The 19,126-nt window shown below is 52.2% G+C and overlaps 1 protein-coding gene and 1 pseudogene across 1 annotated transcript in view; one reads left to right on the top strand and one right to left on the bottom strand.

Moving 5' to 3' along the window:
• Positions 1-1,612: 1,612 nt before the first annotated feature.
• LOC134341353 (uncharacterized) lies at positions 1,613-13,396 on the bottom strand (annotated as a pseudogene).
• LOC134341356 (nuclear RNA export factor 1-like) overlaps positions 13,143-19,126 on the top strand; it is an 86,653-nt gene continuing 80,669 nt past the window's right edge. The window contains exon 1 of the mRNA XM_063039219.1: positions 13,143-13,422. Within this exon, the coding sequence (XP_062895289.1) occupies positions 13,395-13,422 (28 nt within the window). The 5' untranslated portion in view covers positions 13,143-13,394. The remainder of the gene's footprint in view (positions 13,423-19,126) is intronic.

Raw genomic sequence — 19,126 nt, 5'->3', positions numbered from 1 at the left:
TGAGGTAGGGTCACTCTCTCCGGAGGATGTGAGGGATATGGCCACTGTCTCTGGATGAGGGATAGGGTCACTCTCTCCGGAGGACGTGAGGTAGGGTCACTCTCTCTGGAGGATGAGGGATAGGGTCACTCTTTCCGGAGGACGTGAGGAAGGGTCACTCTCTCCGGAGGACGCGAGGAAGGGTCACTCTGTCCGGAGGGCGTGAGGTAGGGTCACTCTCTCTGGAGGACGTGAGGTAGGGTCACTCTCTCTGGAGGATGAGGGATAGGGTCACTCTCTCCGGAGGACGTGAGGTAGGGTCACTCTCTCCGGAGGATGTGAGGTAAGGTCACTCTCTCCAGAGGACGTGAGGAAGGGTCACTCTCTCCGGAGGGCGTGAGGTAGGGTCACTCTCTCCGGAGGATGTGAGGGATATGGCCACTGTCTCTGGATGAGGGATAGGGTCACTCTCTCCGGAGGACGTGAGGTAGGGTCACTCTCTCTGGAGGATGAGGGATAGGGTCACTCTTTCCGGAGGACGTGAGGAAGGGTCACTCTCTCCGGAGGACGCGAGGAAGGGTCACTCTGTCCGGAGGGCGTGAGGTAGGGTCACTCTCTCTGGAGGACGTGAGGTAGGGTCACTCTCTCTGGAGGATGAGGGATAGGGTCACTCTCTCCGGAGGACGTGAGGTAGGGTCACTCTCTCCGGAGGACGTGAGGAAGGGTCACTCTCATCGGAGGACGTGAGGAATAGGGTCACTCATTCCAGAGGACGTGAGGTAGGGTCACTCTCTCTGCAGGACTTGAGATAGGGTCACTCTATCAGGAGGACGTGAGGAAGGGTCACTCTCTCCGGAGGATGAGGGATAGGGTCACTCTCTCCGGAGGATGTGCGGTAGGGTCACTCTCTCTGGAGGATGTGAGGGATAGGGTCACTCTCTCCGGAGGATGTGAGGGATATGGCCACTGTCTCTGGATGAGGGATAGGGTCACTCTCTCCGGAGGACGTGAGGTAGGGTCACTCTCTCTGGAGGATGAGGGATAGGGTCACTCTTTCCGGAGGACGTGAGGAAGGGTCACTCTCTCCGGAGGACGCGAGGAAGGGTCACTCTGTCCGGAGGGCGTGAGGTAGGGTCACTCTCTCTGGAGGACGTGAGGTAGGGTCACTCTCTCTGGAGGACGTGAGGGATAGGGTCACTCTCTCCGGAGGACGTGAGGTAGGGTCACTCTCTCTGGAAGATGAGGGATAGGGTCACTCTTTCCGGAGGACGTGAGGAAGGGTCACTCTGTCCGGAGGGCGTGAGGTAGGGTCACTCTCTCCGGAGGATGTGAGGTAGGGTCACTCTCTCTGGAGGACGTGAGTAAGGGTCACTCTCTCCGGAGCATCAGGAATAGGGTCACTCTCTCCGGAGGACGTGAGGAAGGGTCACTCTCTCCGGAGGATGAGGTAAGGTCCCTCTCTCTGGAGGACGTGAGGGATAGGGTCACTCTCTCCGGAGGACGTGAGGAAGTGTCACTCTCTCCGGAGGATGAAGGATAGGGTCACCCTCTCTGGAGGATGTAAGGAATAGGGTCACTCTCTCTGGAGGACGTGAGGGATAGGGTCACGCTCTCCGGAGGGCGTGAGGTAAGGTCACTCTCTCCGGAGGACGTGAGGAAGGGTCACTCTCTCCGGAGGCCTTGAGGAAGGGTCACTCTCTCCGGAGGACGTGAGGAAGGGTCACTCTGTCCGGAGGATGAGGGATAGGGTCACTCTCTCCGGAGTTTGAGGGATAGGGTCACTCTCTCCCGAGGATGAGGGATATGGTCACTCTCCCTGGAGGACGTGAGGTAGGGTCACTCTCTCCGGAGGACGTGAGGGATAGGGTCACTCTCTCCGTAGGACGTGTGGTAGGGTCACTCTCTCCGGAGGATGTGAGGTAAGGTCACTCTCTCCGGAGGACGTGAGGTAGGGTCACTCTCTCCGGAGGACGTGAGGAAGGGTCACTCTCTCCGGAGGATGAGTGATAGGGTCACTCTCTCCGGAGGACGTGAGGTAGGGTTACTCTCTCCGGAGTACTTGAGGTAGGGTCACTCTCTCCGGAGGACGTGAGGAAGGGTCACTCTCTCCGGAGGACGTGAGGTACGGTCACTCTGTCCTGAGGACGTGAGGTAGGGTCACTCTGTCCGGAGGACGTGAGGTAGGGTCACACTCTTCGGAGGACGTGAGGTAGGGTCATTATCTCCAGAGGATGAGGGATAGGGTCACTCTCTCCAGAGGACGTGAGGTAAGGTCACTCTCTCCGGAAGATGAGGTAGGGTCACTCTCTCTGGAGGGTGTGAGGTAGGGTCACTCTCTCCGGAAGATGAATTAAGTTACTCTCACTGGAGGAACTGAGGAAGAGTCACTTTGTCCGGAGTGTGCGAGGTAGGGTCACTCTCTCCAGAGGACGTGAGGAAGGTCACTCTCTCTGGAGGATGTGAGGAAAGTTCACTCTCTCGGGGGACGTGAGGAAGGGTCACTCTCTCCGGAGGACGTGAGGAGGGGTCACTCTGTCCGGAGGGCGTGAGGTAGTGTCATTATCTCCATAGGATGAGGGATAGGGTCACTCTCTCCAGAGGACGTGAGGTAAGGTCACTCTCTCCAGAGGACGTGAGGAAGGGTCACTCTCTCCGGAGGGCGTGAGGTAGGGTCACTCTCTCCGGAGGATGTGAGGGATATGGCCACTGTCTCTGGATGAGGGATAGGGTCACTCTCTCCGGAGGACGTGAGGTAGGGTCACTCTCTCTGGAGGATGAGGGATAGGGTCACTCTTTCCGGAGGACGTGAGGAAGGGTCACTCTCTCCGGAGGACGCGAGGAAGGGTCACTCTGTCCGGAGGGCGTGAGGTAGGGTCACTCTCTCTGGAGGACGTGAGGTAGGGTCACTCTCTCTGGAGGATGAGGGATAGGGTCACTCTCTCCGGAGGACGTGAGGTAGGGTCACTCTCTCCGGAGGATGTGAGGAAGGGTCACTCTCATCGGAGGACGTGAGGAATAGGGTCACTCATTCCAGAGGACGTGAGGTAGGGTCACTCTCTCTGCAGGACTTGAGATAGGGTCACTCTATCAGGAGGACGTGAGGAAGGGTCACTCTCTCCGGAGGATGAGGGATAGGGTCACTCTCTCCGGAGGATGTGCGGTAGGGTCACTCTCTCTGGAGGATGTGAGGGATAGGGTCACTCTCTCCGGAGGATGTGAGGGATATGGCCACTGTCTCTGGATGAGGGATAGGGTCACTCTCTCCGGAGGACGTGAGGTAGGGTCACTCTCTCTGGAGGATGAGGGATAGGGTCACTCTTTCCGGAGGACGTGAGGAAGGGTCACTCTCTCCGGAGGACGCGAGGAAGGGTCACTCTGTCCGGAGGGCGTGAGGTAGGGTCACTCTCTCTGGAGGACGTGAGGTAGGGTCACTCTCTCTGGAGGACGTGAGGGATAGGGTCACTCTCTCCGGAGGACGTGAGGTAGGGTCACTCTCTCTGGAAGATGAGGGATAGGGTCACTCTTTCCGGAGGACGTGAGGAAGGGTCACTCTGTCCGGAGGGCGTGAGGTAGGGTCACTCTCTCCGGAGGATGTGAGGTAGGGTCACTCTCTCTGGAGGACGTGAGTAAGGGTCACTCTCTCCGGAGCATCAGGAATAGGGTCACTCTCTCCGGAGGACGTGAGGAAGGGTCACTCTCTCCGGAGGATGAGGTAAGGTCCCTCTCTCTGGAGGACGTGAGGGATAGGGTCACTCTCTCCGGAGGACGTGAGGAAGTGTCACTCTCTCCGGAGGATGAAGGATAGGGTCACCCTCTCTGGAGGATGTAAGGAATAGGGTCACTCTCTCCGGAGGACGTGAGGGATAGGGTCACGCTCTCCGGAGGGCGTGAGGTAAGGTCACTCTCTCCGGAGGACGTGAGGAAGGGTCACTCTCTCCGGAGGCCGTGAGGAAGGGTCACTCTCTCCGGAGGACGTGAGGTAGGGTCACTCTGTCCGGAGGATGAGGGATAGGGTCACTCTCTCCGGAGTTTGAGGGATAGGGTCACTCTCTCCCGAGGATGAGGGATATGGTCACTCTCCCTGGAGGACGTGAGGTAGGGTCACTCTCTCCGGAGGACGTGAGGGATAGGGTCACTCTCTCCGTAGGACGTGTGGTAGGGTCACTCTCTCCGGAGGATGTGAGGTAAGGTCACTCTCTCCGGAGGACGTGAGGTAGGGTCACTCTCTCCGGAGGACGTGAGGAAGGGTCACTCTCTCCGGAGGATGAGTGATAGGGTCACTCTCTCCGGAGGACGTGAGGTAGGGTTACTCTCTCCGGAGTACTTGAGGTAGGGTCACTCTCTCCGGAGGACGTGAGGAAGTGTCACTCTCTCCGGAGGACGTGAGGTACGGTCACTCTGTCCTGAGGACGTGAGGTAGGGTCACACTGTCCGGAGGACGTGAGGTAGGGTCACACTCTTCGGAGGACGTGAGGTAGGGTCATTATCTCCAGAGGATGAGGGATAGGGTCACTCTCTCCAGAGGACGTGAGGTAAGGTCACTCTCTCCGGAGGACGTGAGGAAGGGTCACTCTCTCCGGAGGATGTGAGGGATACAGCCACTCTCTCTGGAGGATAAGGGATAGGGTCACTCTTTCTGGAGGACTTGAGGAAGGGTCACTCTGTCCGGAGGATGAGGGATAGGGTCACTCTCTCCGGAGGATGAGGGATAGGGTCACTCTCTCCCGAGGATGAGGGATATGGTCACTCTCCCTGGAGGACGTGAGGTAGGATCGCTCTCTCTGGAGGACATGAGGTAGGGTCACTCTTTCCGGAGGACGTGAGGAAGGTTCACTCTCTCCGGAGGACATGAGGAAGGGTCACTCTGTCCGGAGGGCGTGAAGTAGGGTCACTCTCTCTGGAGGATGAGGGATAGGGTCACTCTCTCTGGAGGACATGAGGTAGGGTCACTCTCTCCGGAGGACGTGAGGAAGGGTCACTCTCTCCGGAGGACGTGAGGAATAGGGTCACTCATTCCAGAGGACGTGACGTAGGGTTACTCTCTCTGCAGGACATGAGATAGGGTCACTCTATCAGGAGGACGTGAGGAAGGGTCACTCTCTCCGGAGGATGAGGGATAGGGTCACTGTCTCCGGAGGATGTGAGGTAGGGTCACTCTCTCCGGAGGATGAGGTAGGGTCACTATCTCTGGAGGACATGAGGTAGGGTCACTCTCTCCGGAGCATCAGGAATAGGGTCACTCTCTCCGGAGGACGTGAGGAATAGGGTCACTCTCTCCGGAGTATGAGATAGGGTCACTCTCTCCGGAGGATGAGGTAAGGTCACTCTCTCCGGAGGATGAGGAATAGGGTCACTCTCTCTGGAGGATGAGGAATAGGGTCACTCTCTCCGGAGGACGTGAGGAATAGGGTCACTCTCTCCGGAGGACGTAAGGAATAGGGTCACTCTCTCCGGAGTATGAGATAGGGTCACTCTCTCCGGAGGATGAGGAATAGGGTCACTCTCTCTGGAGGATGAGGAATAGGGTCACTCTCTCTGGAGGACGTGAGGAATAGGGTCACTCTCTCCGGAGTATGAGATAGGGTCACTCTCTCCGGAGGATGAGGTAAGGTCACTCTCTCCGGAGGATGAGGAATAGGGTCACTCTCTCTGGAGGATGAGGAATAGGGTCACTCTCTCCAGAGTATGAGATAGGGTCACTCTCTCCGGAGGATGAGGTAAGGTCACTCTCTCCGAAGGATGAGGTAAGGTCACTCTCTCCGGAGGATGAGGAATAGGGTCACTCTCTCCGGAGTATGAGATAGGGTCACTCTCTCCGGAGGATGAGGAATAGGGTCACTCTCTCTGGAGGATGAGGAATAGGGTCACTCTCTCTGGAGGACGTGAGGAATAGGGTCACTCTCTCCGGAGTATGAGATAGGGTCACTCTCTCCGGAGGATGAGGTAAGGTCACTCTCTCCGGAGGATGAGGAATAGGGTCACTCTCTCTGGAGGATGAGGAATAGGGTCACTCTCTCCGGAGTATGAGATAGGATCACTCTCTCCGGAGGATGAGGTAAGGTCACTCTCTCCGGAGGATGAGGTAAGGTCACTCTCTCCGGAGGATGAGGAATAGGGTCACTCTCTCCGGAGGATGAGGAATAGGGTCACTCTCTCCGGAGAATGTGAGTACTGCACGTCAGCAACTGCCCCCAGAGAGAGCCAGCAGCACCAAGTTTTCTGAAGCCCACAAGACCAATGATCACACCAGTTCCCTTAACACCCCTTCAGTCGGGAAAGCAGAGCAGCACCTCCACTTCCTGAGGAGATTGAGACAAGCGAGTTTCCCCTGTCCCCATTCTAACCACATCCCTCTGGCGCACCATGAAGGCAGCCCGGACCAGCTGTATGACCACTGGCAATGGAAACGGCGAGGCATTGACCATATCACCACTGGCGATGGGAACGGCGAGGCATTGACCATATCACCACTGGCGACGGGAACGGCGAGGCATTGACCATATCACCACTGGCGACAGGAACGGCGAGGCATTGACCATATCACCACTGGCGACGGGAACGGCGAGGCATTGACCATATCACCACTGGCGACGGGAACGGCGAGGCATTGACCATATCACCACTGGCGACGGGAACGGCGAGGCATTGACCATATCACCACTGGCGACGGGAACGGCGAGGCATTGACCATATCACCACTGGCGACGGGAACGGCGAGGCATTGACCATATCACCACTGGCGACGGGAACGGCGAGGCATTGACCATATCACCACTGGCGACGGGAACGGCGAGGCATTGACCATATCACCACTGGCGACGGGAACGGCGAGGCATTGACCATATCACCACTGGCGATGGGAACGGCGAGGCATTGACCATATCACCACTGGCGATGGGAACGGCGAGGCATTGACCATATCACCACTGGCGACGGGAACGGCGAGGCATTGACCATATCACCACTGGCGACGGGAACGGCGAGGCATTGACCATATCACCACTGGCAATGGGAACAGCGAGGCATTGATTATAAGCACTGCAATGAATTGTGTGACCCGCTGAGAGAACCTCTCTCTTCCCCCACCCCCCTGTCCATGAGGGTGTTCGCAAGACCCTCAGAGTTGTCGAGGACGCCTCCCATCCACCCCACAGTCTCCTTGATCTTCTTACTGTCAGGCAGAAGGTGCCGCAGTGGAAGAACGAGGAGTGCCAGGCTGGGGAACAGCTACCGCCCAGTGCACACTGTTTCTGACAACACCAGTAGCAGTGTACTGTACGGTGGCAGGGTGGAGATACGTCTCTACCAAAGGAGGTGTGAGGTGCTCCTTCCCTCCGCTGGCCTGCAGGTCACCCTTGGGCAAGGTGTATCACCTGCTTAGCCCCCGATCAGGGTGACGTGAAGCCGGGGGATCAGGTGGTGGATGGTCGTATGAGCAGCCGGTGCAGATCACAAGTCCTGGTTATGTGACCACTGACGCCAGGCAGACAATCTCTGAAGAGTATCGATACTCTTTCTGAATCCTTCGTAGTAATTCTTTTGTTCACGTATAGAGGAGATGACAGATAATGACAAATAATAATTTTAGCCGATGTAAAATAACAGCCCAAGCTTTGTTTGTTTTTTTTTAATTTAGGTTTTCTTTAGTCAGGGGGTTTTCTTTTTTTTTCTCTTTATAAAATATCTTTTTCATGGTTAGTTACTTGAGATTGGGAGGCTAAACTATATTTGTTACTTGGAATCTGTGCTTGTTCATGTTAACTGTTATTATTGTAATCCCGATCTCTGTGTATCATTACTATTATTGTTATGTTTAATTTTGCAACTTAATAAAAAGATTGAAAAAGAAAGGAGTATTGATAATGGCTGGGGTCACCCCTCTTGTAAGGACACTGCCCAGAAGACGGCAATGGCAAACCACTCCTGTAGAGAAATTTGCCCAGAACAATCGCGGGCATGAGGCCCACGATCATAACGACATGATGATGTCACACGACACGGCGCCGAACGAACGATATTTAACCATGCCAACTTGTGTGGGCATCCGCAGAATTTTTAAATGATCTGTTAATATTGTTGCGTTGATTTTATCTTACGTGCTGTGTGTGATATATGTACTGTGGTTGGCACCTTGGTCCCAGAGGAACATTGTCTCGTTCAGCGGTACGCACGTGTCTGGTTGAACGACGATAAACTTGAAATTGAACTTGGTGTGATAGGGGTGTACGAGATGAAAGAGGCATTGATGACCGGACAGCCGGGGTGGAAATGGCTAATGAGTGGTCATGATTTTAATGTGATTGGAGGAAAGTGTAGGGGAGACATCAGAGCTATGTTGTTATTTTTTCCCTTCTTACCCATTCTCTTCCTCACCTCCCTCTGGCGTCCCTCCTCCTTCCCTTTGCCACGCTCCTCTCTCTTCTGTCAAGTCCCTGCTTCACCTCCCAGCTGCTCACTTCAACCCCTCCCTGTCACCTGTCCCCTTCCCTCCACACTCCTTATTCGGGCTTCTGCCACTTCCTTTTACAGTCCTGACGGAGGTTCTCGGCTCGACACGTTCCTCTCTGCAGATGCTGCCCGACCTGCTCAGTTCCTCCAGCAATTTGAATCAGTTCTTTCTTCTGACTTTTCATGGTGGTTGGCAGTCCAACTTAAGGAGCATTAGCGCCACCAGCTGGACTGGAGTCTGGTGCAGCCCTCCTCGTTCCTTATCAACTGAAAACTAAGGAAAGGAAAGGTACATCGTATCCGGTGTTTCTCCGGTTAGCGGACGATTTCCCTCCACGCCTCTGACATAGTGGGGAACCACGTACAAGGCAAGTTACAGCGGTGGTTTGCCATTGCCTTCTGCTGGGTGAGTTTCCAAAGGGATCACCAGCTCATAACCCAGCACGGATGGAAAGCCTGCAGGGGAGCCGGCTGGATTCGAACTCAGGACCCTTTGTCCGGAAGTCTGGCACTGATGCCACTACGCCACCAGCCAGGTCATCTGAAAACTAAACTACCCCCCAAAGCCCTATAGATCATAAATACTGAAAGACAATATTGTGGATTACATTGAAGTCACTTCCATAACACAGTAAAGTTTTAAAATGATAACTGTTAACACTAAAACTAGTAGTGCAGCCTGCATTTGCTTTCTTTCACATTGTAACAGAATGTGTCCACCTGTTTAATAGTGAAGGCAACACCTACACCCAGAAGAACAACATTTTCCAACAAGGTACAGGAATAATTAAGCATAGCACGCCCAATTCTGCGTTGACTTGAAGCTGTTCCTCATCTGCTGGGTCCGCTTAAATCCCTTAGTCGTGAGAGAGACACAGAGAGAGAGAGAGAAAATGAGACAGACAGAGATAGAGAGTGCAAGCAAGACACAGGGAGAAAATGAGACACACATAGAGAGAGCGAGCGAGACAGAGATAGAGAAAAAACGAAAGACACACCTGGAGAGACAGAGAGTGAGAGAAAATGAGAGACGCACACAGAGATAGAGAGAGAGCGAGACAAAGAGAGAAAATGAGAGAGACAGAGAGAGACAGAGACAGACAAGGAAATGACAGTGACAAACAGACATAGTCATAGTCATACTTTATTGATCCCAGGGGGAAATTGGTTTTCATTACAGTTGCACCATAAATAATAAATAGTAATAAAACCATAAATAGTTAAATAGTAATATGTAAATTACGCCAGGAAATTATGAAATAAATCCAGGACCAGGCTATTGGCTCAGGGTGCCTGACCCTCCAAGGGAGGAGTTGTAAAGTTTGATGGCCACAGGCAGGAATGACTTCCTATGACGCTCTGTGTTGCATCTCGGTGGAATGAGTCTCTGGCTGAATGTACTCCTGTGCCCACCCAGTACATTATGTAGTGGATGGGAGACATTGTCCAAGATGGCATGCAACTTGGACAGCATCCTCTTTTCAGACACCACCGTCAGAGAGTCCAGTTCCATCCCCACAACATCACTGGCCTTACGAATGAGTTGGTTGATTCTGTTGGTGTCTGCTACCCTCAGCCTGCTGCCCCAGCACACAACAGCAAACATGATACCACTGGCCACCACAGACTCGTAGAACATCCTCAGCATCGTCCAGCAGATGTTAAAGGACCTCAGTCTCCTCAGGAAATAGAGACGGCTCTGACCCTTCTTGTAGACAGCCTCAGTGTTCTTTGACCCCTGAGTTTATTGTCAATTTGTATCTCCAGGTATTTGAAACCCTCCACCATGTCCACACTGACCCCCTGGATGGAAACAGGGGTCACTGGTACCTTAGGCCTCCTCAGGTCTACCACCAGCTCCTTAGTCTTTTTCACATTAAGCTGCAGATAATTCTGCTCACACCATGTGACAAAGTTTCCTACCGTAGCCCTGTACTCAGTCTCACCTTGCTGATGCATCCAACTCTGGCAGAGTCATTCGAAAACTTCTGAAGATGACAAGACTCTGTGCAGTAGTTGAAGTCCCAGGTGTAAATGGTGAAGAGAAAGGGAGACAAGACAGTCCCCTGTGGAGCCCCAGTGCTGCTGATCACTCTGACGGACACACAGTGTTGCAAGCACACGTACTGTGGTCTGCCAGTCAGAGAGCAAGATAGAGAGGGAGAGAAAATGAGAGAGTCAGAGAGTTAGAGCAGGCAAGACAGAGTGAAAATGAGAGAGGCAGAGAGAGAGAGAGTGCAAAGCAGAGAGAAAATGAGAGACGCAGACGGACACAGCGCGAGCGAGTCACAGACATACACAGATAGAGAGCAAGATAGCGAGAGAAAATGAGAGACTGAGAAAGAAAGAGCAAAACTCAGAAAATGATACAAACATCGAGAGCGAGCGAGAGAAAAAATGACACACTGAGAAAGAGCGCGAGCGAACGAGACAGAGCAAATGAGAGAGAGAGAGAGAGAGAGAGGGGGGGAGAGAGAGAGAGAGAGAGAGGGGGGAGAGAGGGGGGAGAGAGAGAGAGAGAGGGGGAGAGAGGGGGGAGAGAGAGGGGGAGAGAGAGAGAGAGAGGGGGAGAGAGAGAGAGAGAGGGGGGGAGAGAGAGGGGGAGAGAGAGAGAGGGGAGAGAGGGGGGGAGAGAGAGGGGGAGAGAGAGAGAGAGAGAGAGAGAGAGAGAGAGAGAGATTTTCTCGTCTTTTTGCTGCTTTAAATTACCCAGGTATCCTCTCTCCACCCACAAGACCCTGTAACGCCAGATCTATTCCCGCATTGGTGACACACGTATAGAGGATCACGCCAGATCTATTCCCGCATTGGTGACACACGTATAGAGGATCACGCCAGATCTATTCCCGCATTGGTGACACACGTATAGAGGTTCACGCCAGATCTATTCCCGCATTGGTGATACACGTATAGAGGTTCACGCCGGATCTATTCCCGCATTGGTGATACACGTATAGAGGATCACGCCAGATCTATTCCCGCATTGGTGATACACGTATAGAGGTTCACGCCAGATCTATTCCCGCATTGGTGATACACGTATAGAGGATCACGCCAGATCTATTCCCGCATTGGTGACACACGTATAGAGGATCACGCCAGATCTATTCCCGCATTGGTGACACACGTATAGAGGTTCACGCCAGATCTATTCCCGCATTGGTGATACACGTATAGAGGTTCACGCCAGATCTATTCCCGCATTGGTGATACACGTATAGGAGTTCACGCCAGATCTATTCCCGCATTGGTGATACACGTATAGAGGATCACGCCAGATCTATTCCCGCATTGGTGACACACGTATAGAGGTTCACGCCAGATCTATTCCCGCATTGGTGATACACGTATAGAGGTTCACGCCGGATCTATTCCCGCATTGGTGATACACGTATAGAGGTTCACGCCAGATCTATTCCCGCATTGGTGATACACGTATAGAGGTTCACGCCAGATCTATTCCCGCATTGGTGATACACGTATAGAGGTTCACGCCGGATCTATTCCCGCATTGGTGATACACGTATAGAGGATCACGCCAGATCTATTCCCGCATTGGTGATACACGTATAGAGGTTCACGCCAGATCTATTCCCGCATTGGTGATACACGTATAGAGGTTCACGCCAGATCTATTCCCGCATTGGTGATACACGTATAGAGGTTCACGCCAGATCTATTCCCGCATTGGTGATACACGTATAGGAGTTCACGCCGGATCTAGTCCCGCATTGGTGATACACGTATAGAGGTTCACGCCAGATCTATTCCCGCATTGGTGATACACGTATAGAGGTTCACGCCAGATCTATTCCCGCATTGGTGATACACGTATAGAGGTTCACGCCAGATCTATTCCCGCATTGGTGATACACGTATAGAGGTTCACGCCAGATCTATTCCCGCATTGGTGATACATGTATAGGAGTTCACGCCGGATCTAGTCCCGCATTGGTGATACACGTATAGGAGTTCACGCCGGATCTAGTCCCGCATTGGTGATACATGTATAGGAGTTCACGCCGGATCTAGTCCCGCATTGGTGATACATGTATAGGACTTCACGCCGGATCTAGTCCCGCATTGGTGATACATGTATAGGAGTTCACGCCGGATCTATTCCCGCATTGGTGATACATGTATAGGAGTTCACGCCGGATCTAGTCCCGCATTGGTGATACATGTATAGGAGTTCACGCCGGATCTAGTCCCGCATTGGTGATACATGTATAGGAGTTCACGCCGGATCTAGTCCCGCATTGGTGATACATGTATAGGAGTTCACGCCGGATCTAGTCCCGCATTGGTGATACATGTATAGGAGTTCACGCCGGATCTATTCCCGCATTGGTGATACATGTATAGGAGTTCACGCCGGATCTAGTCCCGCATTGGTGATACATGTATAGGAGTTCACGCCGGATCTAGTCCCGCATTGGTGATACATGTATAGGGGTTCACGCCGGATCTATTCCCGCATTGGTGATACATGTATAGGAGTTCACGCCGGATCTAGTTCCGCATTGGTGATACATGTATAGGAGTTCACGCCTCTGCACAGATCGAGAGCGAACACTTTGAAAGTTTCATGTGCGGGGAGAGGAAAGAAGTTTAGAAGGGCGTGAAGGGCGATATTAAACAAATGAGTCATGCGCATGTGCGGTGTGTGCCGAACGGCGAGAGACGCATACGCATGCGCAGAGGTGTGTGAGTGTTGGTGGGGGGGGGGTGTAGGTGTCGCGAACGCGCGTCAACGTCTCTTTAACTGTTGGACGAGTGTGCGCGCGGGCGCGTGTGTCCGCCAGTGAGGAGCGCGGCGCGAGGCCCGGGTTCAAATAATTCCGTCCGACCCGAACCCGCCCGGAACCAACGGCCGGCACCTCGGAACCTGCCCGGAACCAACGGCCAGCGGTGCCGTTCCCCCACCCCCCGAGCGGAGGCCTTGTGCGGGAGAGTGGTCGGGCGGCATGTCGGAGGACGGGCGCTACTACAGCGGTAAGGGCGACAGGCGGGCCCGGGCCTGGGCCTGCCCTTCAATTCCTTCCCCTCACCCCTCCCCTCCGGCCTCGTCCCGGCGCCGTAGGCCGCAGTGCGGGTAGCCGAGGCCTGCGTGGGCCCGGCTCCCTTCCCACTCTCTATATCTTATTGTGTACAGTCGTTCCCTGTGATTTCCTTCTGTGGGGATGTAAGTATTGACTGCGCGCTGTGTTCGCTGGGGAACCGGCGGGCGTGTCAATCTGACCTGCGGCCTGGTTGAAATTTCTCACCTGGGAAGCGAGACTGCGATATAACTCGGCCATTCGGTCCGTTCAGTTCGTCATGGCTGATTTATTATCCCTCCCGACCCCAGTCTCCTGCCTCCTCCCCGTAACTTTTGACACTCTGACTAACCATGAACCTATCAGCCTGTGCTTTAAATATACCCAATGACCTGGCCACCAACCATCTGCGGCGAGCGAGATTCACCACGCTCTGGATAATGACATTCCTCATCTCTGATCTAAATGGACGTCCCTCTATTCTGAACCTGTGTCCTCTGGTCCTAGACTCCACCATTACAGGAAACATCCTCTCCACATCCACTCTATCTGTGTCCTCTGGTCCTAGACTCCCCCACTGTAGGAAACATCCTTTCCACATCCACTCTATCTGTGTCCTCTGGTCCTAGACTCCCCCACTGTAGGAAACATCCTTTCCACATCCACTCTATCTGTGTCCTCTGGTCCTAGACTCTCCCACTATAGGAAACATCCTACCACATCCACTCTATCTGTGTTCTCTGGTCCTAGACTCCCCCACTATAGGAAACATCCTCTCCACATCCACTCTCTCTGTGTCCTCTGGTCCTAGACTCCCCCACTATAGGAAACATCCTCTCCACATCCACTCTATCTGTGTCCTCTGGTCCTAGACTCCCCCACTACAGGAAACATCCTCTCCACATCCACTCTCTCTGTGTCCTCTGGTCCTAGACTCCCCCACTATAGGAAACATCCTCTCCACATCCACTCTCTCTGTGTCCTCTGGTCCTAGACTCCCCCACTACAGGAAACATCCTCTCCACATCCACTCTATCTGTGTCCTCTGGTCCTAGACTCCCCCACTATAGGAAACATCTTCTCCACAGCCACTCTATCTGTGTCCTCTGGTCCTAGACTTCCCCACTATAGGAAACATCCCCTCCACATCCACTCTATCTGTGTCCTCTGGTCCTAGACTCCCCCACTATAGGAAACATCCTCTCCACAGCCACTCTATCTGTGTCCTCTTGTCCTAGACTTCCCCACTATAGGAAACATCCTCTCCATATCCACTCTATCTGTGTCCTCTGGTCCTAGACTCTCCCACTATCGGAAACATCCTCTCCACATCCACTCTGTCGAGGCCTTTCAACATTTTGTAGGTTCCTCCCTCATTCTTTTAAACTCCAGAGCCATAAATCGCAGCTCATATGTTAACCCTTTCATTCCTGGAATCATTTTTGTGTACTTCCTCTGGGCCTTCTCAGCACAGCCAATTTTGAGGAGGGGCCCAGAAGTGCTCACGATCCTACAATTGTGGTCTGACCAATGTATTATAAAGCTTCGCCATCATATTGTTGCTTTTATATTCTCGTGCTCACGCATTTAATGCGCACATTGCATTCACTTTCTTCACCACAGACTCAACCTGCAAGTTAACCTTTTTGGAACCCTGCACGTTTGCACCTCTGATTTTCGAATTTTCGTCTTGGTTAGAAAATAGTTCTTTTATTCCTTCTACCAAAGTGTCATCCACTTCTTGACACAGTATTCCATCTGCCACTTTGCCCATTCTCCCAATCTGAATCCTTCTGCACCATCCACTTCCTCAACACTACCTACCCCTCCACCTATCTTCATATCCGCTGCAAACTTGGCCACAAACCCATCAATTCTATCCTAACACTACCAGTAGCCAATCGGAGTAGGCCCCCTTTATTCCCACTCTTTGCCTCCTGCCAATCAGCCAGAGGAATGATGGATCAGCCTAATTGAATGGTGGGATTGATTCGATGGACAGAATGGCCTTATTCTGCTTCTGTGATCCTAAGGTCTATTTCAAAGGTACACTGCCCTCTGGGTGAAGAAATCTCTGCTTGTCAGCCACTTTGACACTGTGCCCCTCGGTTCTGTACCCCTCAGGCAGCGAAGACGTCAACCCTGCATCTGTGCTTTCAGTCCTTTTTAAACATGTATGTTTTCATCGGATTAATCTCAACATCTGAATATAATCTCACCCATCCTTTTATCTCACTGCCTGTATTGCTGGTATATCCTACTTTGGGTAGAGAGACCGACTGCACACTCCATACTGACAGGAAGACGTCTTCAGTATCCCTTGCTGTGAAGTTTTGAGTTCAGAGTAGTTTTATGATCAAAAGATGTATACAGAATACAACTCTGAGATTCGTCCTGTCTCAGGCAGCCACAAAGCAAACGAAACACCATGGAACCCGTTCAAAAAAACATCAGACCCCCAACATGAGAGAAAAGCGAGTGAACAACAGCTAGAATATCAAGCATCCAACCAGCAGTATTTAGTTCCCGTTCCGCGCCGCCGTGCTAGTCAACGCAGGGCCTTTTTACGCCGTCCTTATTGATCGCCTGGATCAAACCACTCGATAAATAGAATCCAGAGAAGCACGCACCACAGACCTCAAAGCCCCCCCACTCAATCTTTGCAGGAGGGAGTGCAAGTCCAGTTGAACGCAGGTGGACGGCCTACGCAGTCGAGCAATGAGCCAAATGCCCCTTGCTTGCTCTATGTACATGTCAGCTTTCAGTGATTACGTGGCACCAACATGCTTCATAATGTAAAAAATACACTTTCTCCCAAAAAGGATGACTGTGTTTTTCCATATTGTGTAGTGTCAGACAACACATTGCTTACTTATATCTTCTTGAAGCTTCACTGCGTTCTCCAGCCTTGACTCAGTAAGCTTGAACACACTACTCTTTCTCCCTGTTGATGTGGGTAGTGGACAGCTGTGATATGCCACTTCTGCTATAATGGTTCTGTCCCAACTCAGTGATAGTGAGATCTAAAAGTAAAAGTCATTATTGTTTTAGGGCAGGGGTGTCCAGCCCTCCTTATTCCGTGGAGCTGAGGTTTGGGAACCATTGTTTAAGGGTGAGATTGTATTGTGAGATGTGGAACCAAGAGTTGTGTAATTGCCGAAGAGAGGGGAAGTGAGCATCTCCTCCTTGCTCAGCTCGATGCTTGAAGTGTCATTGAGGTAAAAAAGCGTGTTGCCTCTGTGACTCGTGGAACCTTCTGGAGTTTTTTTGGTGTTCATTTACATGAGGAACAGTTTTGGGCCCTTTTGTGTAAGGAAGAATCTGCTGGTTATGAGGAGGTTCCTGAGACTGATCTCAGGCTAACGACTGAGGAGCATTTGATTCTGGGCCTGCACTTGCTGGATTTTGAGGAATGAAGTGGAATCTCCTTGAAGCTCATTGAATATTGAAAGGAGTTGGATGTGGAGAGGATGGTTCCCATAGTGGGGGAGTCTGGGACCAGAGGACACAGATAGAGTGGACGTGCAGAGGCATTCGCAGAGCGGGGAAGAGATGATTAAGGCTCTCACCCCATCTAGTGACCTCAGTTTCAAAGTCTGCAGGCAGAAATAGTGTAACACTCTGGAGAACTGATAATTGGTGATACTGAGTGTGTAGCTTGCCAAATACTTTCCATGTTCGGAGAGCAGCTGTGTACACACAGTACTGGAATAGCACTGTGGCAGACAGGACAGTTCTACAACGAGTAGTCAAAGCTCTGGCACCAGCCTGCCTGCCATCGCCGACATAGGGCCAGTAGCATCGTGAAGGATCCCACCCACCCTGCTCATGGACGGTCTGTCCCACTCCCATCAGAGAGGAGGCTGCGTACTGTCCACACCAGGACCATCAGACTCAAAAACAGTCACTTTCCTCAAGCAGTGAGGCTGATCAACACCTCCACCCGCTAACCCAGCCGTCCACACCCTGACCATCGCTGCTTTATCATCTCCTGTCAGTTGCCTTATGTACAGACACTCCTGTGCTTAGTGTCACTTTATGGACATCTATATAAGCTAGCTTGTGTTTATGTTTATTGTGTTCTTGGTCTGTTTTCTTTTGTGTTGCATTGGATTGGGAGTAAAAGTGCTTTTTTACACTGGAGGTGACGTTAAACGATCTTGATATTAACGCCCTGGCTGAGATTAGATACTGCAGTCACTTGTTTGCAGAGGTTGTGAGTGTGGATGGATGTAGGTGTTCAGTGCTGGCTGAGTCCCAAAGACAATCAGTTTCATTTGTGACTTGCACGTTGAAACGTACAGAGCAGCGCGTCACTTGGCCCAATGTCCGACACAGTCCGAGGATGTGCTGGGGGGGCAGCCCACAAGTGTTACCACACCTCTGAGCAACGTGGCATGCCCACAATCCCTAACTCGCTGTGGGGGAGGGGGCGAGCGCCTGGCGAAAACCCACGAGAAGAACGTCCAAACTCCTTACAGATAGTGGCGAGGAATGAATCCTGGCTGTGTCCAGCACTGCACTGACTCGCTGTGCTACCGTTGGTACTCTGGTGTAAAACACTGCCCTGCTTTGGAGAAATTGACAATTTCAGTTTAACCACGCAGCAGAACTTCCACCACCACAGACTTCTGTGATGACAATGCATCCTCATCTGTTGGTTCAGAATCCAGGAATCTAGCACCAATCCCAGAAGTTCTGTTCACTTGTGTGGAAGGACCTTCATCACTTCAGCAGTAAAGCATTTGTATCAGTACAACCTGTGACCCAGAAATTTAAACCACAAAACATGGCCCATTATGTATATATCCTTCCATCGTCCTTGTATCCTTGTGCCTGTCTGAACGTCTCTTTGAAGGCTGTAGTTTATTTGCCTCTACCACCATAGCAGGCAGCGCATTCCAGATATCCACCACTTTCTGAGAGAAAAACTTAACCCTCACATCCCCTTTGAACATACCCCCTCCGGTATTGGACATGTCAACCCTGGGAGTCTAGGGTTACTCCCTGTCTATTCGGTCTGTGCCTCTCATAATCTTATAACCCTCTATCAGGCCTCCGTGTCCAGAGAGAACAACCCAAATTTGTTCAGCCTCTCGTGATGGCACGTGCCCCCTCAAACCAGGCAGCGTCCTGGTAAACCTCTTCTGTATCCTCTCCAAAGCCTCAACTTCCAGAACTGTATGCAATACTCCAGATGTGGCCTAACCGGAGTTTGAAAGTTGTTGGCATTGGATGTGTAAGTGAAGAAGGAAGATGCTGACACTTTGCAGGCAGTTGACGAGGCTACGAGGCGCTGTAGCGGATGTACTGCTATAGATACGCACTGAGGCCTGATGGCGCAAGGTGAATCCGTGGTTGGCAACATTACTCTGTGCCGATTGAAGTCATCAATCAGGTGTTCAGCGTTTGGCCGATCTCCCTCTCTCTTCACAAGGGATGGGAGGGGCTACTCCTTTCATATTCACTCATCTATCTAAGAGCTTCGTAACGTGTACCAGGTTGCTTAATTCCACTCTACCAGTAAAAACTCTTCCAGGTACCTTACCACTTTTACCCCTCACGTCCCCTTTATCTCCTCCTGTCCCCTGATTTTAAAGGTGGTTCCTTGGGTGTTTCATTTTTCTACCCTGGGGAAAAGGTTCTGACTGTCTTCTGTC

This window comes from Mobula hypostoma (genome assembly GCF_963921235.1).
Source record: "Mobula hypostoma chromosome 30 unlocalized genomic scaffold, sMobHyp1.1 SUPER_30_unloc_3, whole genome shotgun sequence".
NCBI classification, from domain to species: domain Eukaryota; kingdom Metazoa; phylum Chordata; class Chondrichthyes; order Myliobatiformes; family Myliobatidae; genus Mobula; species Mobula hypostoma.
This window is presented reverse-complemented; position numbering and strand designations above follow the sequence as displayed.